Source organism: Stegostoma tigrinum, chromosome 15 (assembly GCF_030684315.1).
Source record: "Stegostoma tigrinum isolate sSteTig4 chromosome 15, sSteTig4.hap1, whole genome shotgun sequence".
Classification (NCBI taxonomy): Eukaryota; Metazoa; Chordata; class Chondrichthyes; order Orectolobiformes; family Stegostomatidae; genus Stegostoma; species Stegostoma tigrinum.
In genome coordinates, this window is record NC_081368.1 from 47,665,620 (window position 1) to 47,686,702 (window position 21,083).

Here is a 21,083-nt window from a genome sequence, read left to right on the forward strand (position 1 = left end):
AGGCATAGAAGCAAAGAAGAAGCAAAAATTTTCAGAGGTAACACTGGAGGTTCTGATGGATGAAAATCTGGACTGGAAGAGATGAGTGGTGCCTTTAGGGAAGAAGGCTACCTTACACATTTGCCTTTGAGCCCCTCTATCCTGCAGCAGTTAGTGCTGCTTTAGTTGGCCCATATTCCCAGCCCATTCCTCAATACCACTTGGGGGAAAATCTGGCAAGATGCCCATGGTTTCAGCACTTGCCTTCTCCTTGTGACTCTAATAAGGCACCGAAAACATTATAGTACTTTTTTTTAGATGAAACCCTCAGAGAAATTCTGAACATGGATTGCTTTAGTGTTGGTCAACTCTTGTCACAGTTTATCAAACATTCTCACAGTTCCAGTGGCAAGTGAGCATGAAATGGTGAATATTCCTTTCAAAGTTTGTATTAATACTGTCTGTACATCTAATAAGCATCTAATAAGCTTTTGGGTGATCATTCGAGTGCATGTTTCAACTGCTTCACCAATAAATGCTCAGTTAACCATTGGCTAAGTCAGCATTTTAGCTCAAAAGCTCATCTTGGCCATCCTCAGAGTCTTTTAAGTGCCTGAACACAATATTAGTATTATTCCTATAAGATTTCTGATTTTGCAGCAAATTTCCAATGCAGTTTTCAAACAACAGTTCAAATTCCCTTAAGGTTGTTCTGACAATAACAGCTCTTGAAGAGAACAAACTTTTTCCCCTCTTCTGAAATTAGTAACGATCTTTGAAGGAATCTCTTTGCTCACTGGCATAGCACTCACCGACTTTGAGACTACCTGGATGCTCACAGCCACTTTGCATTGCCTTGCCTTACCTTTTTATGTTCTGCCCCTTCAGCAGAGGTACTAGACTCATTTTACTTCTGTTTTGCCTTGCCATTTAGTCATGGTTGTCAACAAGTCTCAGTTAGGTCAAGGTGGAATAGCCTTCACTCACTCGTGCCCAGACCAGCAGATACAGGGGAGCCTCTGATACCTTTTCAGGTGCTTGGGCACAGTCGGTAAGCTGCTAGGGGCAGTTATAGAGTTGTACAGCATGGAAACAGATCTTTGGTCCAACTCATCCATGCCGACCAGATATCCTAAACTAAGCTGGTCCCATTTGCTAGGATTTGGCACATATCCCTCTAAACGTTTGTTCATATATGCATCCAGATGCCTTTTAAATGTTGTAAATCTACTAATCTTCACCACTTCCTCTAGCAGCTCATTCCAGACACACACCACCCTTCGCATGGAAAAGTTTCCCCTTAGGTCCCATTTTTTTATCTTTACCTTCTCACTTTAAACTATGCCCTCTAGATTTGCACGTGCCTACCCTGAGGAAAAAGACCTTGGCTTTTCACCTTATCGCTGTCTCTCATGATTTTATAACCTTCTATATAGTCACTCCTCAGCCTTCACTGCTCCAGTGAAAATAGCTCAAACCCTCAAATCCTGGCAGCATCCTTTCCTATAGCAGACAGGCCAGAACTGAACACAGTATTCCACAAGTGGCCTAATCACTATCCTGCAACATGATCTCCTAACTACTATACTCAATGCACTGACCAATAAAGGTAAGCTTGCTCAATGACTTCTTCACCACTCTGCCTACCTGTGACTCTGCCTTCAAGGAACAATGAACCTGAGCCCCACGGACTCTTTCTTCAGCAACATTCCCCAGGACTCTAAGTCTATAAGTGCTGCCATGATTTGCCTTGCCGAAATTCAATACTCAGAGTCAGGAAGCTCTATTCATATTGGGTGAGGGGCAGAATGTCTGTCAGCCCACGACCAGTTTTTCCGCCATGTGATGACTGTTTCCCTCCTGGAATGAAAGAGAGGAAAGTATCATGGTAAATGAAAGTGCACAGCATAGCTGTTACTTTTGCTGCCAGTGGAGAGATAACCTGAGCAAATGAATAGACAGTGCACACAGTATCCAGGGTTAGTGGTGTCAGGGTTTGAGGTGGGAGATAGTGAGTGGAGAAAAATTGCAGATAATAACAAGAGTGATAGGGCACATATCTTGATGGGAGGTAGACACAGTAGCAGAGATAGAATGAGTGTGGGGTATCAGACAGAAGAAGGTGGCACTTACACAGGCAGAGTGGAGAAGTTCATAGACCTTCTTCCTAAATTGCCAGACATTCATCCAGATGCCTGAGACTGTTTTTAACCTAACTGGCCATCTTGGACCAGGCTGGCATGGACTGATGTTGTGACCTGTATTGTTGGACCTGAGGGAATAGGAAGTCCCATTATCTCATCCAACAGCACCTTCAAAACTCTGCCAGCAATGTGGGGTCCCAATTTCCCCCGTCTCATGTGACTGGGACAAATGTCAGGAACCAGGCATGGCAGCTTTGGACATTGCTAGTCTGGTTGCAAACCAGGGTTTTAAAAATAGTGTAGGCACAAGGGATGCTAGTCTTTTGGTGAATATTTGGAAAATGGCGAGTTATTCCAAAAAATGCAAGCTAAGATGTGAATAGAATGCTGAAGGACACCATGGTGCGGGGTACAAAGATATAGCAAGAGATCCTGCTAGGCCTCACAGTGAGAAGCCCTTCAAAAACCTGCACTTAGTCAAATCTATTTGAGCTGACACATATTCCTTAGTTCTCCAATGCCTTTTTTCAAGAAGAATAACTCTGGACAGAGTGCTGATGTTTTGCCAAACATATTTTCATGTGTTCAAGTCCCCTCTAAATAGCTTATAATTCTATTCCACTCTTAATAATCTCTCACATCTTGAACATTTTACTCTTGACACAAGTAATTCTTGGATGCTGACTATGGCTGTGTCAATAATGCTGCTTAATGAACTACAGCTAATATGCCCATCACCTCAGCAAGTGAAACCACAGTGACGGCTGCTACCATTTTGTGTTCCAGTAATTTTAAGCTCCCGAATGCAATGGTTACCTTATAATAATGCAACAATAATATTTATTACAACGCAGCATATAAAACAGAATATCAAAACATGATCAGAGATGGATTTAGCTTTATTTGATACTGCATTTTTGTATTCCACTGCGTTCTTGTTGACACACAACTTGTAGATAAAAAATAAAAATGTTGATAATGATATTAGACAGCTGTGTCATATCTAATTCATCAACGATACCTACAATAAAATGAAAGGTACAAATTAGTATGTGTGTTCTACAGTCATGTTACAGAAACTCTGATGGGATAAAATGGCATGGTTGTACTGCCATCTACTACAATAGATAAAATAGTGCCAACAAATGTAGTATACCTGGTTTTCTCAACTATCTTTGATAAAGTGCCAATGAATGTTAAAATGCAAGTGTTTGTGGAATTTGGGTTGTATATTGTATATTAGTATGGATTTGTTAGAGATAAAATCGAAACTCGGCGAAAAGTCAGGTTAAATGCAGCATTTTCAAGCTAGCATGCTCTATGTATTGGAGTACAGTATCAATAAGATCTGTAGTCCGAAAGGTCACAATCACATTAACCATTCAGGCAACAAAATTATTTCACATGGGAATGGGTGACATAACAAACATCGCTCATTGCAATATCTAATGCTGCAAGTGAAAGGTGACTATGTAGTAAGGAAGTGAGAGTGCTTTCTCCAAACTGCCAGGATAACAGGAGCCAGGATTTTTAGCTTTCTGCAGTTACTAGGGTCTTGAAGCTGGATGTAAACATCTTTATTCCTCTCTGTCATAGTTTATGGCTAGCGTTCTTTTCCGGTGGCTAGAATGTCATGTGAAACAATCTATTTTACTGAATTTGTCTTTGGCAAGGGTGTGTTTATAGAATATTACTATTTTGAAATAATTAATTAGTAGTAGTCAATGTATATATATAATTTTGTTAAGTATTTCAATAGAGTTATAGTGAAGTCAATTCTTTTCTTTTCTTTTTGTTTTGTCTCTATTTTAACTGTAGTGTAAAAATAAAGTGTGTTTTGCTTAAGGTCAAGTACTTTGATCAATTAAATTGCATCTAGAACGCAACATCTTACACTTACCTTTAAAATAAGAAAAATATAGGATTAGACTATCATCTTAACATATTTTGAGGAGGTTTGGCTTCGATAAAATAATGTGCCGCATCCTTGATCACCCTGGGTGTCGCTATTGGTGCCAGCCATATAAGGGGCAACTCAAGAGGCAAAGGAGGAGGAAAGCAGGATTGGTCTTGAACCTCTTTACTCTGGACAGGCTGTTGAAGACTGTCTACTCAGCAACCACTTTGCATAGGAGAACTTCCTTTTACCATACTGGCCTACATTACCATGTAGTGTGATGTCCAATTCTTTGCCAAAGCCAGCAATGATAATCTTGTTGTAACATATTTATCCAAAAACACATCCAGTTACCCATCTATAAATAAACTTTATGCATTCCTTTAGGGATTATCTACCAATTGCATTCTCTGTTCTGCTGCTGTTTGCATAGTGGTACTTATGGCATTTTCTTCTCCTGCACACTCTTTAAGAAAAACAAACATTTACCCCACCGTTCTTACAAACTAATGCCCCACCTTCAACCTCCCATTCCCCTCAAGAACCTTTAAATATGCTTTTGCCTCCCAAATCCACTTACTTCTTTCCCAGAACTCCATATTTGCATTCCTCCCATCAGGTTTCCCATTCTGACAAAGGAATGAAATGGCCCTTATCAAAGTTGCAAATGGCATCTTATGTGACTGTGACAAAGGTATACTTCTACTCCTTGAACAGTCTACAGACCTTGACTCAGTTGATCTTCATCCAACATCTCATCACAGAAAACCAGACAGGGATTGCATTCATTTGATTCTATTTTTCACATGTATGCTACGTGGTATTTCATCATCATCTCACTGAATCCCTCCATTGCTACGAAATTGTCAGACTACTTCTCTGAAATCCAGCATCAAATAACTTTAATCGCCTCCAATTTTATATTTGGAAGACTGAAGCCATGGTCATAATCAGCATTCTGAACTTAATTCCTAACTAACAAGTCCATCCATCTCTTTGGCAACAGTGAGATTAAACCAGTTTTTTCACAAAACTTGTATTATATTTGATAATGAAATTAGCTTCCAACCTCATTTTGTGCCATCGCCAAGATAGCCTCAACAGCTCACCAGCTGCTCATTCAAGCCATCACTATCTTTTCGGATATACAACTCCAACACACTCCTGGTTGGACTCCCACATTTTAACAGCTATAAATTTGAGGTCATCCAAAATTCTGCTGACAACGTTAATTGCTCCACTATCTGCAGTCGTACCTGTAGCTGCCCAGGCAACTGATCTAATGATTTCACGTGACTCAATTTTAGACATTATTTCATAATGTTGCTGTGAAGCACCTTGGAATTTTGTGAATGGTGCATTATAGATATCAGTTGTAATGAAAAGCCACTGACTTACACTAGGGAGACTGCAGATGATCTTTGTAGTATCCCCTGCAGCAGCTTCACTTTGAGGGCCTGGCTTCAGACTGTGCCACTTTAGCAATGGTTGTCTGACTAAGAAGTTGGCTGACAGTTTTTGATAGCTCAGTTTCTAGTAAGTACAGACAAAGGACACCTAATATCTCATTGTTACATTTGAAGCACAGAGGAAGGCCATGGAATCCATGTTGTGCAAGACAAGCTTGATGCCATACAAGCTCAGACTGCTCCCATGTTGGTTTTGGATTTCATTACTGCATTCTTGTAGCAATCCAGCAATCTGATCTCCAACAGATTACTAGAATTAGTGAGAGTCTACCATTCATTGTAACATTGACATCGTATAGCATGAAGCTGCTCTCTTTTCTTAGCATGAAAGCATTCGTGCTTCCAGCATTACCACACTGCATTGCCTTTGCTATTGCCTCCCAGTCAGCCACCAAGCTTGCAGTCACACTGCAGAGAGATAATAAAATGTGAGGCTGAATGAACACAGCAGGCCAAGCAGCATCTCAGGAGCACAAAAGCTGACGTTTCGGGCCTAGAACCTTCAAAGTCACACTGCAGCTTTTGTTTTCCTCTCTTCCGTTATGCATAAGAATGCCTGCAATAGACTGAGAAGAATGTAATTGATTCTATTGTGATTGGATACAGTGCTTGGCATGTACAAATGTCTGGAAATAAATGGACGCATTGAGAGTAAATTTCAGGTTTGCATAATTACAAGGTGGGTAACGGTAAAGCGTAGTATTGAATATAAGGCCTGAGTTCTGACTTTTAGTGGCTACTAAAGGGCGAGATATAGGATTGCAGTACATTGAGCAACTTGAGACCCTGGTGATGCGGTGCATAGTAAATACTCTTTGAGGATGCTTTCTCTGACTGTAACTACCTCAATGAGGTCTTTGAATTTCTGTCAGTATTATTGTCAATTTCTCAGAAAAAACCTCTGTATCGTTTTCACATCCCCTTGAGGGGATTCCGAGATGGCTTCCAGTTGAGTTTGGAAACTTGGCCTCTCTCCTCCTATATATCTGCATGACTAAGGCCTCCATTGCCATGTCTATGATTCTGAAAAGCATCTTTTTGTCATGCTGCTGCATCTTCTTCACTGATTGCAGCATAGAACTCAGAAGTAGGTTCTTATCAGTTAAGGCTCTAAAATGTGATAATGGGAACTGCAGATGCTGGAGAATTCCAAGATAATAAAATGTGAGGCTGGATGAACACAGCAGGCCAAGCAGCATCTCAGGAGCACAAAAGCTGATGTTTCGGGCCTAGACCCTTCATCAGAGAGGGGGATGGGGTGAGGGCTCTGGAATAAATAGGGAGAGAGGGGGAGGCGGACCGAAGATGGAGAGAAAAGAAGATAGGTGGAGAGTAGAGTATAGGTGGGGAGGTAGGGAGGGGATAGGTCAGTCCAGGCAAGACGGACAGGTCGAGGAGGTGGGATGAGGTTAGTAGGTAGGAAATGGAGGTGCGGCTGGGGGTGGGAGGAAGGGATGGGTGAGAGGAAGAACAGGTTAGGGAGGCAGAGACAGACTGGGCTGGTTTTGGGATGCAGTGGGGTGTGGGGAAGAGCTGGGCTGGTTGTGTGGTGCAGTGGGGGGAGGGGATGAACTGGGCTGGTTTTGGGATGCGGTGGGGGAAGGGCACATTTTGATGCTGGTGAAGTCCATATTGGTACCATTGGGCTGCAGGGTTCCCAAGCGGAATATAAGTTGCTGTTCCTGCAACCTTCGGGTGGCATCATTGTGGCACTGCAGAACACCTCCGGTCGGTTCGCAACAAACAACTGCACCTCCCAGTCGCGAACCATTTCAACTCCCCCTCCCATTCCTCAGATGACATGTCCATCATGGGCCTCCTGCACTGCCACAATGATGCCACCCGAAGGTTGCAGGAACAGCAACTCATATTCCGCTTGGGAACCCTGCAGCCCAATGGTATCAATGTGGACTTCACCAGCTTCAAAATTGCCCCTTCCCCCACCGCATCCCAAAACCAGCCCAGTTCGTCCCCTCCCCCCACTGCACCACACAACCAGCCCAGCTCTTCCCCTCCACGCACTTCATCCCAAAACCAGCCCAGCCTGTCTCTGCCTCCCTAACCTGTTCTTCCTCTCACCCATCGCTTCCTCCCACCTCAAGCCGCACCTCCATTTCCTACCTACTAACCTCATCCCACCTCCTTGACCTGTCCGTCTTCCCCGGACTGACCTATCCCCCCCCTACCTCCCCATCTATACTCTACTCTCCACCTATCTTCTTTTCTCTCCATCTTCGGTCCGCCTCCCCCTCTCTCCCTATTTATTCCAGAACCCTCACCCCATCCCCCTCTCTGATGAAGGGTCTAGGCCCGAAACGTCAGCTTTGTGCTCCTGAGATGCTGCTTGGCCTGCTGTGTTCATCCAGCTTCACACTTTATTATCAAGGCTCTAAAATGTACTGTCTGCTTTTAAGAACTGGAGGCAATCTGGATGATGTGCTAGCCTGTATACTATTAGGTTCCTTGTTGAGCATTTAGCAGGCCACCCCAAATCAATCATGTGAGGTCCCATGCTATAATTATTTTATGTAGACTCTTCTTCATAACATCATGAAATGAGAAATCATTGAACCTGTCAGTGGAAAATAACTTTGTGCTGTCGCTGAAGTAAGGATTATATTCAAGTTGATCCTATGCAAAGCCAACCATAAAATTAATGGTTTTGATTCTCTAACCAAGGCATGATGAACTACTGTGTTCTGAACATGTAGGGAGCAAAACTGAATAGCCTCTGAAAATGAACGCAGAAATTGCAATATAACATCCCATCCTATACTTATACAAAGAAATACAGGCCGCATGCAAACTTCATACCAACTGATGATTATAATGGTAGCAAACAACCCAGCAATTGGCCAATAAATGGTCACTTTAGGGCATCTTCACTCCAGTGTTAGCAATTTAGCAGAGGCAAATAGTGCCCACATTTTGTGACTTGTTGGAATGAGGTGGTCAGGGGTGAGTGAGTGACCCTTCTGTTACCCTATGTCCAAGAAAGGCATCCTCCCTGCCCCTATTTTTATTCGTGATTATGCTCCTTGTCGGCTACTAATCATAGCCCCCATATCCCCCGTACCCCCATCTTGCCGGGCTCTGCCTTACTCGCCCTGGCAAAGCCATCCCAACTTACCTAAGCATTTGGCATGCTCTACAGCTCCTCAAGGGGGTACTGCGGTAGTCCCAGCAGTAGCCATCATTCCTGATTGCACTGCTGGTGGGATTGGTGGCTGCAGGCCCCAGATTGACCAGAAGATCTGTGAGATGGAGTATCTTCCAAATGAGGGATGAAACATAACTTCATGTGGTTAACAGTATGCATCTTTTCAATCTGGTTACGGCTTTCTGCAGAGACAAGTTCAATCTGACTTTTTGACTGGGATGTGGTGTCCACCTCCTGCAAGAAAATGTCCCATTTAAAGACTAAAAATTTCTACACTTCTAGCTTCATTACAGGAGTGGACTAAAAGCAGAATGCAGAACACTTTCAGACCATGCAAAAATACTTCATTTGACAGCATGTTCAAAATTAGGATTAATAAGTGTATACTTGTACACAAACATGAAGAACACAAGACCCAGATCCTCCTTGTATCTCAATCATGTTATAATAGTCACAGTGACCCTATGCAAAGTGTACACTGAAAGCAATTCATTTCAAAAGACTACTTGCATAAAAGATAAAATCATGTAAATTGCTTAGGAATATAAACAAACTAAAATGACCGGCTTCAGTTCTATATGACATCACAGGAACCATTTTAGAGTATTAGGTTTGTATGCTGCAGACAACAGTTATTTTAAATGTCACCTTTGAGGAAGTTTGTCTGTTTCTCTAGCTATTGCTTTGACTGATGCTGAGCTTCCCGTCTCTCTAGTTCAAGCACAGTCTGCAAGACATTATAACAGTTAGTAATAATGACAAATGTATTTTCACATTAACAACTTAATACAGCAGCAGAGACACCCTTTAATAGAATGAGGAATCTTTTTCACCATTCGTTTCTAAGTCAGTACGTTAGCATCACATGGGAACAAGCATGCACCAGTTCTTTTAAGCCATCCACTAAATCATACTAAACTGCCTTGAAGCTTCCGCACATAATGATTTCACTCCTATACCATGATCAGAATTTTTTGGCACAGCAGGACCTCAGACATCAGCCTCAAAGCCAGGCTCACGCCACATTGGCCACTTTTGGAAGCTCTGAGCCATAATATCTATTACCCTTCAGCGATAATTAGTTGCCATCAAGGCTTCCATCCCGATCCCAGCAATTAGTAGGTTAATACTTGGAAGACTGACCGCTGAGGTGTCTCAGCAGCGTGACAGAGGGCACACTGGTGTGACTGCGTGTGAAACAAAGCATGTCATGGGGGCAGGCTGCTGGCAAATGCAGTCAGTGGAGTGTGAGGTTGCAGGGAGAAGCCTGGCTTTAGTGACAGCAGGTTGTGGGTGAGGTTGAGGTGAGACAGAGGTGGCCACTGCCACCTGGTAGCCCCTCTAATGGTGACAGTAGGAAGCCCTTTAATGGTAACTAGGCAGAAGGGCGATCATTTTCCAGCACCGGTAATATGCCACGGCAGCAGGAATTCAACATTTATTCCACCTTCTGTCTTCTTGAATTATTTTACGGCACCTCGTCACTCTCTCCACACCTTCCAGAAGACTGATAAAAATCTAAACCCTCACATCAGATTACCAATTTTATTTCTCGTGTTTTCTTTTTAGGGATTTAGTTCTTACTTTTCAGCTGGACACATTCATTTAATAGATGGCCTTTGTGAGAATTAAAAAGCGACATTTTTAGCTGCTATTTGAATTTAAAAAGGTACCCGAGATATGGAGATTGTATTTATGAATTCCTGGTAGGACACTGAAGGCTGCATACAACAGAAAGATCAATTGTTACATATAATCTTGTGGTTATTAGATGGACACAATACCGTAGTTCTTTTGCTACTAGATTAGTAGAGAGAAGACTGAGGCTAATAATTCAGACCTGGAAATAGAAACATGGGTACATAAAAGCAGGAGTAAGCCATACAGACCCTCAAGCCTGCCTTGCCATTCTGTATCATGGCTGATCATTAACATCAACATCATCCACATATCTCTCTATGTAATCAAAAACTAAAAATCTAACAATTTCTGTCTTGAACTTGTTTACTGTCAGAGTTTCTACAGCCTGCTGGGGTAGAGAATACCTACAATTTAATACCCTCAAAAAAAAATCATCACTGTCGTAAATATTTTGCTGTTTATTCTGAGACTGTGAACACTCATTCCAGACCTCACAGCCAAGGGAAATGTCCTTTCTTCATTAAAACTGGCTGTCCCTTTAAGTATTTTGTAAGTTTTTATGAGATTGCTTCTCATGCTTGCTAATCTCTCATTATAGGACACTCCCACCATCTAGGAATCGATCCAGGAAATTGAAGAATTAGTAGACTGGATTAGATTCCCTATAGCATGGAAACAGGCCCTTCGACCCAACAAGTCCACACCGCCCTTTGGCGCATCCCACCCAGACCCATCCCCCTATAACCCACACACCCCTGAACACTATGGGCAATCTAGCATAGCCAATCCACCTAGCCTGCACATTTTTGGACTGTGGGAGGAAACCGGAGCACCTGGAGGAAACCCACGCAGACACGAGGAGAACGTGCAAACTCCATACAGACAGTTGCCCAAGGCTGGAATCGAACGCGGTTCCCTGGCACTGTGAAGCTGCAGTGCTAAACACTGAGCCAGCGTGCTGCCCATTTGAGCATTTTGAAAGCTGAACACTAATGCACAAAACAAAGAAATCAGAAACAAAGATAATGGGAACTGCAGATGCTGGAGACTCCAAGATAACAAAATGTGAGGCTGGATGAACACAGCAGGCCAAGCAGCATCTCAGGAGCACAAAAGCTGACGTTTCGGGCCTAGACCCTTCATCAGAGAGGGGGATGGGGGGAGGGAACTGGAATAAATAGGGAGAGAGGGGGAGGCGGACCGAAGATGGAGAGTAAAGAAGATAGGTGGAGAGAGTGTAGGTGGGGAGGTAGGGAGGGGATAGGTCAGTCCAGGGTATCAGAGATAATGGGAACTGCAGATGCTGGAGATCCTGGACTGACCTATCCCCTCCCTACCTCCCCACCTACACTCTCTCCACCTATCTTCTTTACTCTCCATCTTCGGTCCGCCTCCCCCTCTCTCCCTATTTATTCCAGTTCCCTCCCCCCATCCCCCTCTCTGATGAAGGGTCTAGGCCCGAAACGTCAGCTTTTGTGCTCCTGAGATGCTGCTTGGCCTGCTGTGTTCATCCAGCCTCACATTTTGTTATCTTTAAATCAGAAACAAATACAGGAATTGCTGCGAAAACTCAGCAGGTCTGGTAATGTCTGTGAAAAGAAAGCAGAGTTCATGTGTTGAGACCAGTGACCCTTCTAAGGGGAGGGGTCGGTGTGGGTGAGGGAGGGGTTGGGGGAGGGTGGAGGAGTGAGTGATTGGTGGAAAAGGAGCCAAGAGAAATAGAGAACAATTGTTGGACAGACAGTGGAATGGATAAAGGTCTGGGAGAATGAATAGCTGCTTAAGGGGACCATTAATAGCTGACAGTGGATTGGTAGCAGCCCATGTGATAATCAGGCCTGCTGTGTGGGGATTGGGGCAAGGACATTGGAGAAGATGCTACAACCTTAAAATTATTATATTAAGTCCAGGAGGCTGCAGGGGTCCCAAGCAGAAAATGAGATGCTCTTATTTCAGGTTGCGCTGAACTTCACCGGGGCATTGCAGCAAGCTTGAGACAGAGATGTTGGTCAGTGGTAAGTTGAAGTGGCAGGCAACTGGAAGATCAAGGTCATTTTTGCAGACAGAATGGTGTTCTGAAAAGAGGTTGTCTGTTCTACATTTCATCTTCATAATTTAAAGAAGACCACATTGTGAGCAATGAATACAGGAAAATAGCTTGAGTGAAGAATAGGTAAATCACGGTTCACCTGCAGGGTGTATTTGGGGCCTTGGATAGTGATGGGGGAAGAAGTAAATGGCTAGATGTGACATCATCTGTGATTGCATGGAAGGTAGTAGGAATGGAGGAGGAGTGGACCAAATGTCCCTGAGGGAACGTTCCTGTAGAAGGCTGACAAGGGAGGGGAATATGTGTCTGGCGATAGCAGCTCGCTGGAGGTGGTGGAAATGGTGGCTAATGATCCTCTGAATGTGGATCCTGGCGGGATGGCAGGTGTTTCAAGGAGCATCCTTTCACTGTTGTGGGAGGGAAGAGACGAGATGGGGGAAGAACTGAGCTGGGTCAGACACAGCTAAGAGCCCTGCCAATCATGATGGTGGGAATCCTTCATTGAGAAAGAACGTGGACACTTTGGAGGCCTTCTTGCCAAAGTTGGCATCATCAGAATCAATGTGATAGAAATGGAAGAACTAGGAGAGTGGAAGGAGTCCTTAAAGGAAGTAATGTTTGAAAATGTATAGTCAAGGTAACTGTGGGAGAGAGTGCGTTTGTAATGGATTTTAGTGGCCAGACTATCTCCAAAAATGGAAACAGAGAAATTGAGGAAGGGGAGGGATGAGTCAGAGATGGACCAAGTGAAGGTGAGAGCAGAGTGGATATTGGAAGCAGAATTGATCAATTTTTCCAATGCCGGATGAGAGAAGGAATTAGCACTGATGATGTAATCGATGTATAGGAAAAAGAGTTATGGGGAGGGACCTGGATAAGATTGAAAGAAGGAATGTACCATGTACCCCCACAAAGAGACAGGCATAACTGTGACCCATGTGGATACTCATGGCCGCACCTTCAACTGAAGAATGTGAAAGAAGTTGAAGGAGAAGTTGTTCAAAGTGAGGATGCACTCGGCCAGGTGGAAGAGAGTGGTGGTCGATGGGAAAAGTTCAGGCATTTTTTTTCCAGAAAGGTGCAGAGAGCCCTGAGACTATCCTGATGGGGGATGGATGTGTAAAACCTTTGTAAATTCATGGTAAAGAGGAGGAAGCTGGAGCCCGCGAACTGGAAATTCTGAGACCGACATAAAGTGTTAGATGAATCTCTTGCTGCCCAAAACAGTGATAAGGTCTCCCAGTCCTCACTTACCTCCACAACAGCAGCCACATACAAAGGATCACTAGCTGCCATTTCATTTACCTCCAGTGGGATTCCACCATCAGACATATATTCTACTCTTGTTCTTTGACAGCATTGCATGTAGACTGCCTTAGTCCATTCTTCCTCCATTCCCCACATCCTCATGGCACCTTCCCTTGCTATCACAGAAGGTGTAACACCTGTCTGTTTACTTCCTTCCTCCTAGTTATATAAGCCCCAGACACAACTTCTAGGTCAAGCATCAATTTACCAGCACTTCGCTACTATATTATACAAGGAGGTAGGCGATGGTCTAGTGGTATTATTACTCGACTATTAATCCAGGAACCCAGCCGATATTCTGGGGACCAGGGATTGAGTCCTACCATGGAAGATGGCGGAACCTGAATTCAATAATCAGGGAAAACAAATTCCTGGAATTAAGAATCTACTGCTCACCATGAAATCATTGCCTATTGTCAGAAAAACCCATGTAGTTAATTAATGTCCTTCAGGGAAGGAGATCTACCACTCCTCACCTGGTCTGGCCTACATGTGACTCCCGATCTACAGCAATGTGGTTGACTCTCAACTGCCCTCTGAAATGGCCTAGCAAACCACTCATTGTACAAAGCCTCAAATAAATGAAACTAGACAAATCACCTGGCATCGACATAGGCACTAGAAAAGACAACAGCAGAAACACCCCTGTTGACCCTGCAAAGTTCTGCTCACTAATATTTGGGGGTTAGTGCCAAAATTGGGAGAGCTGCCTCACAAACTCGTTGAGCCACAACCTGACATGGTCATACTCACAGAATCATATTTTACAGCCATTGTCTCGGACACCACCATCACCATCCCTGGTTATGTCCTGTCCCACCGGCAGGACAGGCCCAGCAGAGGGGGCGGCACAGTTGTAGACAGAGATTGTTGCTCTAGGAGTCCTCAACATGGGACCTGGACCCCATGAAGTCTCATGGCTTCGGTTTAAAGATGGGCAAGGAAAGCTCCTGCTGATTACCACATACTGTCCTCCCTCAGTTGAGTACTCAGTGTTGAACAACACTTAGAGGAAGCACCGAGGTTGGCAAGCGCACAAAATGTATTCTGGGTGGTGGATTTGAATGTCCACCACCAAGAATGGCTTAGCAGCAGTACTACTGATCGAGCTGGTCATGTCCTAAAGGACATAACTGCTGGACTAGGTCTGTGGTAGGTGGTTAGGGAACCAACAAGAGGGAAAAACATACTTGACCTCATCCTTACTAATCTGCCAGCTGCAGGTACATCTGTCCATGACAGCATCATTAAGAGTGACCATCACACAGTCCTGTGGAGAAAAAGTCCCGCCTTCACACTGAGAATAACTTCCACCATGTTGCTTGGTGATAATGCCACGCAACATGGGACAGACTTTGCACAGATCTAGTAACTCAAGATCGGGCATCTCTGAATCACTGTGGGCCATCAACAGAAGCAGAACTGTACTCCAGCACAATCATGGGCTGGTATAGCCCCCATTCAAGCATTACCATCAAGCCAAGGGATCAACCATAGTTCAATAGAGAGTGCAGGAGGGCATGCCAGGAGAAGCATCAAGCATACCTGAAGATGAGGTTAATTTGAATATCATCCAACCCCCTGACTCACATCACTTTAAATGCCTCCTCCTCTGATGCCATGTAACTTTATCTTCCCTTGTTAAACATAGCTGTCTTGTTTTTCCATTTCTACTTTAAAGAAATTTGTGTGTTTGAAAAGTCAAGCATTAATTCTTCTAAAGTTAAAACTTAGACAGTTGTTAGGTAATGGCTGATGTATTTTTCCAGTCCTTCACAGTCAATCTCCGCTTTGTTTTAATTTAAAAGTTAATATTGGTTAAGTGACCAAACAGCTTCCTGGTTGTAGTAAATAGCCAATTATTGCTCTGTATGGAAGAAATCTTGCCATCCTTACCAAGTATGGCTTAATCATGATTCTTATTGCATGGCAGCAAACTTGACTCAACAGCACATTGAAGTGATCTAAAAAGCCATGTAAAGCATTTCCCTTTAATTCCAACCAATTCTGATGGAGTTCCTGATGCCAAGAGTCGCTTATGACCATATGATGAGAGGCACAGTTGTATAAAGGAGGATGCAAGAAATGACTTGATGCAATCGCAACTCCAGTTTACTGTTTTTTGATACCACTAGGGACAATTTGCTCGTTGTATTTTTGCTGAATTAAGTTTAAATTTAATACAGTCATAATTCTAATAAGAGGGTATTGCCAAGGGGAAAATCTGGAATCTGTTGTCATTATATGGGGAAGCAACTCTGAATTTCTCAGAATAAGCAATATATTAAGTGAAAGCGAAGGAAGGACTTGTCGATCAGTGTATAGTGTGCCTCCTTCTGAGCAGGAAGATGTGGCTTTGACTTCCACTTTGGACTTGACGTCCACAGAAGATGTGCTTGTATTGTAATCATTCTATCATTCTGTAAATCCTTCCAATGTGCCCATGGCAGGCAATAAGGGTCAGAGTATCTCATCAGCCATTCTTGATATGGAGTGGCACGTCTCTGGTATCAAACTAGTGACATTCCATTAACAGCTATCTTTGGAAATGGACATTTTTATTTGTCTCATACATGACTAGACACGGGAAATCTTCTACGTCCAAGTAGGTGAAAGAGGAAAGTGATTTCTTCTTGGGACTAAGTCACCCAAACATTTCAACAACCCTAAAGAATGTTGTGAATATTTCATTATGTGTGAGGGGTGAACAAAGCAGAAGGAATTAACTAAATTTTGCTTCTGTTTACAAATACTTCAGATACAGAGGCCTTAAGTCCATGGAAGTCTGGGCAAGATGTAATGCAGGGTGAAATTATTACTTGCTGAAAGAGTGTGATATTCAGTGGTTACCAGCCGATGGGAAGCCCAAATTTGGTAAGGGGAGTGCATTCTTGAGACAGCTTGCTAGAGCATAAATGGGTCCAAATTCTTACTTTATGACCTATTTCATAAGGGAAAACATCATTTAAATTTCAAACAGTGCCAACAGGAAATACCTTGTAAGACATACTTTCGCCATCACCTGAACTTAAATTTGGCCTGAATATTTTGCTTTTAATAATACATGTTATAGGTTCCTCTAGCATAATGAATAAAACTTAATGTTGCTACATACCATGTCAGTAAGCCCTAGAGAAGCCAATAATGCCGCAGAGTCAAAGTGTACATGACAGAATTCTTTTGGCCATAACTTCTTTCCCTGTGGTGGATGTGGATTGTGACCTTCTGAAGATCTTCCTTGAGTATTTCCTGCTGCATGAAAATTAACATTGGTTGGATTTTCACGCAGGAAATCCTTGATATGCTGTATTGTCAGCTCATTTGTAGATTCCCACTGTCCTGTCTGGTGTAGAAGTTCTACGAAAGCCTCAAAACTTTGTTTTTTCTCATGTTGTGCATTATTGTAACGCAGTTTCTCAACTGATAAGTCATTAGCTGTTTTATCTGCTATGCTGTCTCTTTTTAACAGCGATGCAGGCTGAAAATTGTCCCCTGCAAAACCATATCTAACATCGTTGGTGCTCATGGAAATCAGAGGTTCTTCTTCATTTCCTATATCAAAGAGACCAACGTCTTCATGTATTATTTCCTCATCTTGGCTGACATTTTCTACCACTTCTGATTCCTCCTCTTCGTCTTCATCATCATCCTCATCAGCATGTTCTCGATCTCCTGGCACATCATGGGCTACCAGACGTATAATTAATTCCCTTTTATCATTCACATCTTTCAAAAGTTCTACTTTTGAAATTTCAGGGTTGAACAAATTTGTGAAGGAGTTTCTAGCGAGGACCTGTTATACACAAAATATGCATGAGATTTTAGTATTTGCAGCAATACTGAAACAGTGTACAAATTTCTTCCATTGTGCACCAAATGATAGAATACAATTATAGGTTGCTTATTTTTGCAGAAGTCCATTTTGCCTTTTGTAACCATGTTGTCCATGTGTGAGATGAGGAGCTAGTTCCACACACGAGTCCTTTATCTGTACCTCTATAATTTATTATCTGAGACAGCAAGAGCTGAAGATGCTGGAGTCAGAGTCAATACAGTGTGGAGCTTGAGGAACACAACAGGTCAGGCAGCATGAGAGGAGTAGGAAAGTCAATGCTTTGGACCCTTCATCATCGTTGTGACAGGTTCCAACCTGAAACATTGATTCTCCTGCTCCACTGTTAATTTACGTCTGTTCAGTTAACTACCCAAATCCTTCCTGAAAATCAGTATTTAATCTTGACTATATTCTTGGGCAGTGCGTTTCAATTCCTAGTTAATCACTGCTTAAGAAAAAGGCTTTACTCATGTTGGTTCTTTCACCATTCATGATCTTACAGTGTGCTCTTGTTCTTGAAACTTCTACCAATGGAAACAGTTTATCTCGAGTAAGCACAGAGTCTCAGTAGAATCTCCTTGATTTTGAACACCCTATCAGGAAAGAATATTAAGGAGAGAATTCAAGAGTTCAGTGCTTGGACAACTAATCATACAGCTATCAATGGTGGTGTATAAGGCTCATTCTTTTATATTCCTACAGGTACAGTCCCAACCTATACAACTGCTCCTCATAAGACAGTTCCTCATACTTGATTCTATGCCTAGTGAACCTTCTCTGAACAGCCTCCAATGTCAGTATATCTTTTTCAAATCTGTGCATAGTATTACAGTTGGGGGGTCTGATCAGTGTCTAGTATAGTTTTAGCAAAACCTTCCCTGCTTTAACATTCCATTTCCTTTGAAAGAAAGGCCAATATTCCATTTGCATTTTTATGATTCATGGACGACAATCCCAAATCCTTCCATAGCTTATTGCAATCTTTCTCCATTTAAATAATATTCATCTCCTCCGTTCTTTCTGCCAAAATGCATAACCCGACATTGCTATACATTTTATTCCATCTACCCAAGCTTTTACTCACTCTGTTAATTTATCTATATCCCTCTGCATTCACTCTTGTGTCATCCTCACCACATGCCTTCCTGCCTATGTTTGTGTCATCTGCAAACATGGCTATAGTGTTCACTTTCCCCATCTAAATCATTAATATATAGTAAATGATTGTGGACCCAGTTCTGAACTCTGTGGCATACCACATGTACCACCCTGAAAATGCTCCCGTGATGACAACCCTGCCTTCTATTAGTTTGCTAATCCTGTATCCATGCTAATAAGTATTTCCAAATCATGGGTTCTTATCTTATTAAGTAGCCTCATATGTAGTATTGTGTCAAACCTCTTCTGGAAATCCAAATACTTCACATTTATTGAGACTGATGCGGTTTTTCCTTTCTTTTCTCGATTTTGATTTGTGACTGTGAGCTGAAGCTGAGAATCAGACTTTGCGCATGTGAACTGGCCTGGAAAAATAATTGCAGCTTTATTATTATCCTATGAAAACAATAGGTTTTCCAGCACCAGGACATGTTATATTCAGGGACTGACAGCTTGTTGGACATTGCATTGGTCATCGGTTGCATTGGACGTTGCGAGGCCAATGCTGGCCAGACAACCATGGAAAATGCTGAAAAATAAAGAAAAACCAGAGATTGAATTGGTTTTGATTGGGTTTTTGGGCAGTAGGGTGTAGACTTAGAAGCCGCTGAGCTGGAAAGCTATGGTTGAGTTTCAGTCTCTCTGGTTTTATGTTCAGTTAAAGAATTGTTTAATGATCTCAGAAAAGAATCTCCATTATAAGAAATAAGTCAAAATTCCTCAAAACCTGCTGGACACTTTTGCATTGACCAGTGACTTTGGAATTCATACAAGCTACAATCCCACGTAATATAATGTATTGCTCAAGAATTCCATAACAATTTGGTATTCATTGTTGAAATGGTTATCATACTGGCAAATTACAGCTCTCTTAATTTCTTTTCATTGATTCCTTACCTGTACCTGTCTGTCTATGTATGTGAATGAGTGAAGCCTATGATCAAAGTTGCCTGGGTTTAAATCATAGACCTTAATTATATTACCCTGTTGTTTAGTTTTGTTTTCTTGAAGTGACAATATTAACAACATATTGTTTATTTTGTTTAGCTATAAACTTGGTGTCCAAAATCAGTTACTCATAAAGTGTGGTAAGGAACAATTAGACAATTTTGAAGGTTATTGAATACTTTAATTCCAGTATGTTACAAATTCAGTGTTAACAAGTCTGATTTAGTATCCCTGTGCTTTATTGCATCTGCTGATGCCCCCTTATCTATCCTGCTTGTTACCTCCTCAGAATTCAAGTAAATTGCTGACTCTGATTGATCATATTATATAAATTTAAATGGTCTGAAATGACATCATTTATAATAGTCTAACATTTCTGAATGACAGACATTAAGCTAACTGGCTAGTTGCGTGTTTTTGTTTCTTTCCCTTATTAAATAAAGATGTTACGTTGGCAGTTTTTCACTTCTCCGGGCCTTTTCAAAATGTGGAAGATTACTACCAATGTATCCACTATTTCTGTAGCTACATCCTTTAAAATCCTGAGATGCATCTCATCAGTTCCAGGAGGCTTATCAGTCTTTAGTCCCATTAGTTTTCCAAGCATTTTTTCTATCGATACTTATTGCATTTATTTCATTTCACAAATATTTAGCAATATTAGTAAACTATTAGTGTCTTTATCTTGAAATGTCAAGACATACAAGGTTATAGCCAAATGTTGGAAAATGGGATTACAATAGTTAGGTGCTTTGTTTTTGACCAGCATGGATGTGATCAACCGAAGGGCCTTTTCTGTGCTGTAGACCTCTACAACACTGAATGCAAGAGGTCAGAGCTTTTGAACGCTTGTAGGACTACAGGTAGTGACAGATATAGGGATGAATTATGCTATAAAGGGATCTGAACATGCGAATGGAAGTATTAAATGACTGGGGTCAACAGGGATAAGTAAGCACATAGGTGAGAGGGATTGGTACACTTAGGAAAGTGCATTTTGGTTGAATTCAAGTTTATAGAACGCGGAGGTGACAGGCAGGTCAGGAAAACATTAATATATTCATTTCTCAAAGAAATCTTTACCATATTCTCCTATCCAAGAAGAATTTAGAGACCTTAGCTAACATTGTTACTAAATTACCTATCACATGGAATTGTGAGTGTAATGCAATATTTGCTTTTTTTGAAAGATGTTGGACTGGAAATACAAGGTCTCTGTACTCATGCAGCATTTAGAATCTCCCACTGCCTCTTTGTAATGCAGCTGCTGTTACATTCATTGGAGACTTCCTTATTCGGATTGCCCATGTCCCACCTATGGGGAAGTATGCTAAACCATCATTTGTGAGTGATTTGAATGCCAATTGCTCACATTTCTAAGAACCTGTGCTGCTTGTTGTGTTCTTCACACAGATTCATTGCAAGTGTGACTGATGATTCCATGCACCACAGGGGTTATTGCCACTATTGTTGCAATGCAACAAAAACCCAGAG

General features: G+C 42.1%; 1 protein-coding gene across 1 annotated transcript in view; it reads right to left on the bottom strand.

The window, feature by feature from the left end:
- Positions 1 to 3,044: 3,044 nt before the first annotated feature.
- The window catches only part of LOC125458993 (uncharacterized), a 60,008-nt gene continuing 41,969 nt past the window's right edge, over positions 3,045 to 21,083 (bottom strand). The window contains exons 5-7 of the mRNA XM_059651259.1: positions 16,764 to 17,441; positions 9,298 to 9,376; positions 3,045 to 3,144 (exon numbers count right to left, since the gene is read on the bottom strand). Of these exons, the coding sequence (XP_059507242.1) occupies positions 9,326 to 9,376; positions 16,764 to 17,441 (729 nt within the window). The 3' untranslated portion in view covers positions 3,045 to 3,144; positions 9,298 to 9,325. The remainder of the gene's footprint in view (positions 3,145 to 9,297; positions 9,377 to 16,763; positions 17,442 to 21,083) is intronic.